We start from the raw sequence: 7,591 nt of genomic DNA on the forward strand, positions 1-7,591 counted from the left end.
CTCTAATATATGTTGACAAAGCTTCTTCATTACTTGATAAGCTATATGTCGCTTGTTTGTTGTACGTGTCCAAATCAAAACGAGCCACGTGAAACTTTGGTAGCATATGCTTTTTTCACTTTTTGTATTTATCTCGATAAGTATTATTAATTCAACGTAGTCTGCAGTTATACTCTGGAATCTTTTCTTTTTTAATATTTAAAAACAAATCTAGTATACATTCTATCTTTTTTCCTTTTACAAAATTTATATAAATCACTTTAGCTAAGGTTAGTATGTCTTTATTCTCTGAGATGAAGACTTTATAGAATTTATTAAGGTCTATACAGATTATTAATTATAGAGGCAGCTAGTTATATAGCTAACATAATTAAAGTTAGGTTTTTGGAGAGAGTTTTTTGATATATAGTACAGGAGAAGCAGCAGCATCGTTAGCAATAACAATATTATCCTTCTAGCTTTCCTATATAGCCTCTTCGCTTCTCTCTCCATTTTTTGGGCCATGGTGTACTCTCTCCATCCAATTATAACACAACAAACCTAAGGCTAAATCCACACCCTTTATTTTACTCTCAGTGATCTTGTAAGCTCTACCTTCTTCTTCTTCTTCATCATCATCATTTTTTTTCCGAGATCTGAATTATTAATAGGAACATCATATATCCAAATATAGATTCTGTTTAGGGTTATATCGCTAGAAATATCTATTATACCAAAAAAAAAAAAAAAGGAAGAGAAAGATCAATTATACATAATAATATAAATATATACATCTCTTTAATTATGTGCACATCCATTTTTCTCTTTTTTCGAGCTTTTATTTACATAATTTTGTTATTTTTAGGAAAATTCAGATGCTATTATAATTTGTTATGAAAATTCCTTATGCTATCATCAATATTTTTCGTAAGATATATATGCATATTAATTCTCCAACAGTACTATTAATTTCTTGCTCACATTTATTTTCTTCAGTTAATTATTACAATACATAATTCGTTGAAATTGGCAAATTGCATCCTATAGCGCTGCCATGAGAAGAAAGTTTATGCAGAAATAATGATCCCAAATTCAAGAGGAAAATCAGGTTTCCCAGCAGCCAAGCAAGAAGCTGCAGGGGACGGTGGTGAGGATGAAAGCGGCGTCGGCGGGGGCGGGCGCAGGAGCGGCAGTGAGAGGCTATTTAAGATACCGACAAGCAGTAGTACTAGCTCGAGACAGTGGTCATCGGCAGGGTTCCGCAACCCAAGAATTGTGCGAGTTTCACGCACCTTTGGCGGGAAAGACAGACACAGCAAGGTATGCACGGTAAGGGGTTTGAGGGACAGGAGGATTCGGCTTTCGGTCCCAACAGCCGTTCAGTTATACGATCTGCAAGACAGATTGGGGTTAAGCCAGCCTAGTAAGGTAATAGATTGGCTAATTGAAGCCACTAAGAACGACATTGACAAACTCCCTCCACTCCAAATCCCTCAAGGTTCACTACTTCTAAGCCAATTTCATCACCATCATAATCATCATGAAACGACAACAACAGCAAATCATCCAGCTATGATGTTTGAAAACAAAGATCGGCATCATCATGACCAAGATGGGGGGATCACCCAACTCTTTGCTCAGAAGTTCTTTCCCTTATCATCAAGTAGTAACAATCTTAGTCTTAATTCTACTACTCATCCTTTACAGAACGGAACTATGTCCTTTGAACCTTCCAATAGTAACAACAACAATCTATTATCACTTTCTCATCCTTTTGGAAGTATCAACAGTAGCCAAGGGTTTTCGTTACCCCAAATGGATAGTAGTAGTAATACTACTGGGTCTCACTTATTTTTCTGCTCTCCTCCAAATATTTCAAACCCTTATATCTTTAATCCATATCCTCCACCAATATATAATAGTGCTTCTAGTGGAATCCCAGTTCAAGATTTTCATCACCAATATCATACTACTACTTCTTATTATAACTCTCTCATGCCTTCACTACTTCACAATAGTACTAGTACTAGTAGTAGTACTGCTACTAATAATAATATTAATAATTTATCTTTCAGACCATCATTTCATCCGGCCATGTTTAACCCTAAACTTCCTTCCCAAAGTGCTCTATTCCAAAATCGACCAGATGAAAAGGAGGATCGTATGTAGCTTGATTTAGCAAATTACATAAATAATCGTAAATATAGAGATGTACAGTGGGAATGCATAAACTATATATGTATGTATGTGTATCTTCGCATCTCATTTATGATCATGATCAATATTGTATATGTGCAAATCAAGGGGGGTGTTTCCTACTTCAGTTATACGTCCGTACGTATCTTCGAACTGTTCTTCAGTCTGTACAAGTAAGGCATATATATATATACATACATAAATATTGGGATATTTATAGTTCTTCAAATTTTAATATGCTTTTAATTAAATTGTAATTTTCTTCATACGATGGATTATTTGCGAGATAATTAATGTTTGTTGTGAGCATATGATCACAATTTCATAATTATATACAAATTTTATATGCATACATATATATTGCGATAAATTTATAAATGTTTATTGCGTAAGCACTTTCATATATGGTTAGTTGTTATTATTATATGTATGTTATGTAACTAATAAGCTAATTAGTGCATTTCTTTTTTCATATTGTGTATGCATTATATACATATACATATAAAAGAGGAATAAATTATATATATGCTGAAAAAGGAGACAGTGATTATATATATTGCAAAGTGATGAATAGGATTTTGAATGGTCAAAATGTGAATCAAGTACAGAAGCTTCTTTTGCAGTGCTTTTCTCTTGCATTCCGAAAAAGTGAACAGAAGATTTTCATAATGCTAATTGAGGAATTGATTGCTCTCTTATATAGCAAATAGTTTCATGGTATGGTATAATACCCTTTCTAAATAAATATATACAGTTATTATATACTTAATTTAAGTTTGCTTTTTACTAAATTAAAGAAACATTACTGATCAAAAAGCTGAAGAAAAAGGGTCACACATGCATATTGATCTGTCATAGAAGTACGATCCATGATATTATATCGTCAAAAAATGTATAAACGAGGTCAATTTTTTTATTCAATATAATCACTTTCTAAAAGTTCAAAATAAACTAACAATTAGTTAGGCATCCTAAATAATTATATACTTCCGTACAAGAAGAACAATATATAGTAGCGATGATGAATTGTTGTGTGTGATATCTCTAATATATATATATATATATATATGTATAAATATATATTAATTGCAATACATTGAGTTAATTTTATACACAAAAATGAACCTCATTATATATTCCACTCTCATCACTTTTTGAATTGTCGATCTCTTATATTAAATAATAATTGTGATATAATTATATATGAATTGGCTTCGACAAAATAATCTCGTGAACTTAAGGTACTTAGTCCTGCTTGTGTGTGTGGGAGGGGGTTGCCGGGCTTAGCTAGGTTTTTAGCAAGATATATATGCCTGTATAAGACGCGTCAGTATATATATAAAGTCTGTGCTGATTAAGAACTACAATCTAATAAATCTTATACATGTATATATACATGGTGTTTTATTGTATATTATGCATGTGTACGTATATATGTTTTAACATGCTTTGGTACGTTCTTATATATACTCATCACATATATATATATATATGGCTTTAAAATTAGTATATGATTTTCAACTCATGCATGGTTTGAGACACCAGGACTACAGGAAAACTCAAACTTATATGCATTGGCAAAAGTGAGTAATGTAAATATATATATTAGGGGTGCTGATCATCAGGGTGTACGTATATTATATGTATGCGTTATTACAACACACCACTCATGTAAAAAGGCATATACAAGTAATATTGCTTAGGGTTTACTGAATAATTTTATTCTTTCCAATATCATATATATAATTTTATATAAGAATATAAATATATATATATATAAGATTAAAATTAGGTGCAATCCGCATATATTTAGATTTATTCTTATTTTTTTATTTTGATTTATATATTTTTAATTATATAATATTTTCCTGTGTGGATCAACAAAATTATTTTTTATTAAAAAATATTTAATTTCAGCGTTATATTTATAAATAAAAAACATAATAATATTTAAAATTTATTATTAATTATAATTTTTGTTTAATTACAGAAATATTTTTAATTTTATAATACTTTTGAGGTTTTTGAAATATTATACACTTTTTTTATTTATTTTTTAATATAATAATAATATTAATAGAAATATATTTTATTTTGGTAAACAATATAATAGAAATATATATATATTTTTTAAAATATGTGCAATAGATTTAAATTTGAAATGCAATATTAACAAAAACTTTATATTATATAGACACATTTAATATAAGAAAAACAAAAAGAAATCGATATGTGTAGTGACTTTAAATTTAAATTGTAATAGTTTAAAATAAGAAAAATACTTTTGTTATATAGCTACATTTAATATATACTAGGTGAATGTACGTGCCGAGCCACGTATTGTTAGTTTCATTTAAGATTTTGGTCTTTTTAAGATTTTGAATGTATTTTATTTTTAAAAATTGGTTGAAAAAATTAAATATTTATATTTGAAATATTATTTAATAATATATTAAAAATAATATTAGTGTAATTATAAAATTGTAAATAAATTTATTATTAGAGTAGTAGATTATTCTATTTAGTTCTTTTTTTAACATAGCATGTAAGTTTATATCTATAAATATTCTGTAAAGTGTTAATATTATATGAACATCTCCATTTATAAAACTAAAAAGTGGGTCAATGACAGAAGTAGTATATCTGCAATCACACAAAGATAGAAGTGGTATTTCTGCTTCCTATGCTTATCCAGAGAAACATTAGATAACGTGAGGTTAACTTTAATATATAAAGATTTTTCTTTTTTAAAAAGTAAATAAAAAAAATTATTAATATTCTCTCAAGATAGGTTTGTTAGAGAGATATGTGGCTAAGATGATTTTTTTTTAATTTAAAAAGAGATTATTAATATTTAAAAGATTGTTTAATTTTTTGGTTTAATTATTGGGTTTATTTGTTAACGGGAGATCAAACCTAATCGTTAAATTTAACAGAATATTCTTTTATTTTTAAGTATATTCTGTTAAACCAAGAAATGCCGTTAAATAGGCACTTTTAATATATAAAGATATATATAACTAAGAAATGTTCAATGCACTTGTACTTAGTAAAATTTTTAGTTTTTGTTTATTTATTTTTATTATTTTCTTGCTAAACCAGGAGGTTAGTTGTATTGATTCACAATAAACATCTTTGCAACCTAATAGCAACATACAAGTGGCCTATAAAATCCTCTATAACCAATATCTATACAAGATCATAATTGATCAAACCATTCTCTATCATAATACTTAAGTTTCTTTGGCAAAATAAAAAACATTTTCTCTTTAATTTTTTTCTTCAACCAACTTGCAGAAGCTGAATCGATTTGCATTTTTTTTTTTTTTTGATTTTATATATTTTTAATTGTATTTTTTTAAGAAAAGCTAGAGAGATTTCTTTTTGGTAACTATAATAGGTAACGAAGTCATATATCATAAACACTTTCTCTATTTTATTGTTTAGAAAAACATATTAATAGAAAAATATATTTTTAAATATGTGCAACAAATTTAAAAAAAATAATAATGATCAAAATACTTTTTTTAGATATGTAAACAATAATGATAGAAAAATATTTTTTTAAGTATGTGAATAAGTTTTGAAATATTAACAAAGATATTATTTTTAGAGATGTTTAAATTTAAATTGCAATGTTTTTGAAAAAATAAAAAATATTAAAAAAACATTATTTTTAAATATCATACACTTTTTCTATTTTTTTCAAAACTGTAATATTTTTAATTTTATAACACTTTTCATTGTTTTTGAAATATCTTACATTTTTTATATTTTTTAAATAATAATAATAAAAATTTATTTTTGATAAAAAAATTATAAAAGAAAGACATTTTTGTTTAATATATGCAATGGATTTAAATTTAAAATGCAATATTAAAAAAGAAAGCTGTATATATATAGACACATAAAACATAACATCAAAAATATAAGATTTATATGCATATTGAGTTTAAATTTTAATTGTAATGTTTTAAAATAACAACAACACTTTTTTTATGTAACCACATCTAATATAACTACGCAATGTATGTACAGTACGCGTATACTTAGATATACATTGATAATTTTTATTTTCATTTTATGTATTTTTAGTTATATTTTTTTAATAAATGAGCAAGCTTATATATATTCACATCAAACTCAATTACAACAAAAGGTTAAGCCGAAACAATTAATTACAAGATATTATGAGCATTCCCACCCAATCTTTATCTATTCTATTGAAGCTTTGTATTGATTTTTTTTTTTTTTTGGTAATTATAATATTTAAGAAAGTCACATATTATAAATATTTTTTCTATTTTATTGTGTTTTCAAAAAAAAATATTAATCAAAAAATATATTTTTAAATACGTGCAGTCAGTTTAAACAAATAATAATAAAAAAAATGTTTGGAATATATGTAACAAACAATAATAAAAAAAAATATTTGTTTAAATATGTCCACTGAGTTTTAAAAAAAAAATAATAAAAAAAGATATAATTTTTTAAATTTATGTAAATAAATTTAAATTTAAATTATAATATTTTATTAAAAAAATACTTTTTATTTACCACATATAATATTAGAGATAAGAGAAACGTAAATATAGACTCATCATATAATTTCTGATTCGGAATTCTTTTTCATAAGTTGACCGCGATTCGTTTCTGTTAGGAAATAGACATGTAATATTAAGATGAGAACACAGACAATTGTATAATTGAAATAATCAAAATAACATGTATATTTCTTGCTACGTTGACACAAAAGAATATTTTAGAGACTACTACTAAATATTCACGCTAATTTTAGTAGAAAAAGTAATTAAATTATTTATTTTTCTTTTTCAACTTCTAATTTTTGGTGATACTTTTTCAATATTTACCCCATAATCATTAATTATTTTCGAACAATTTCAACTGCTGATCGTTTTTTCTTAACTTTTTGTGCGCCTATGCCACTACATATTAGGAATCTATAGTAATTTATTTTTTTTTCTTCCATTTCCAACTCTGGTATATAAAGTATGTGTATTTAAATCATAGGTAGTAGTGGTCAAAATTTATCACTATTGTATTAATCATTCTACTTTTTAGTCTACGTTAATGTAAATACCAAGTCAAAACGCATAATTGAAAAGGTTGAGTTTGGTAATAAAGTGGGTCTACGATAATTAATTAATCGCCGGCTGCCGATTAATTAAGGTTTGGTAACATTGTTAAAATTATAGCATATTTTGAAAAGGGATAAAATCTACTATTATTAATAATACTCCATGATTGGTACGAAACTAACATTAATTCGTAAGTTGTTGATGATGTGATCGTAAATTTGTATTAAACGAGCATTGCTATTAGCTACTAGTGGTGTCTAAGTACCCTCAAGACGTGTTACCTTACGATTCACTAGCAATACTCCCAAAAAGCTATT

At 26.4% G+C, this 7,591-nt stretch overlaps 1 protein-coding gene across 2 annotated transcripts; it reads left to right on the top strand.

The window, feature by feature from the left end:
* The first annotated feature begins 247 nt into the window (after positions 1-247).
* On the top strand, positions 248-2,523 carry LOC115709028 (transcription factor TCP5). Of its 2 annotated transcripts, none has more exons than XM_030637061.2 (2): positions 248-583; positions 976-2,523. In XM_030637061.2, exon 2 carries the CDS (start codon positions 1,060-1,062, stop codon positions 2,146-2,148), a length of 1,089 nt encoding a protein of 362 aa, XP_030492921.2. In that variant the 5' UTR covers positions 248-583; positions 976-1,059; the 3' UTR covers positions 2,149-2,523. The 2 variants fall into 2 exon arrangements, with proteins under 2 accessions (XP_030492921.2, XP_030492922.2); XM_030637062.2 differs by having other exon boundaries at positions 1,027-2,523.
* The last annotated feature ends 5,068 nt before the right edge of the window (positions 2,524-7,591 follow it).

The sequence above is a fragment of the Cannabis sativa genome, chromosome 3 (assembly GCF_029168945.1).
Source record: "Cannabis sativa cultivar Pink pepper isolate KNU-18-1 chromosome 3, ASM2916894v1, whole genome shotgun sequence".
NCBI classification, from domain to species: domain Eukaryota; kingdom Viridiplantae; phylum Streptophyta; class Magnoliopsida; order Rosales; family Cannabaceae; genus Cannabis; species Cannabis sativa.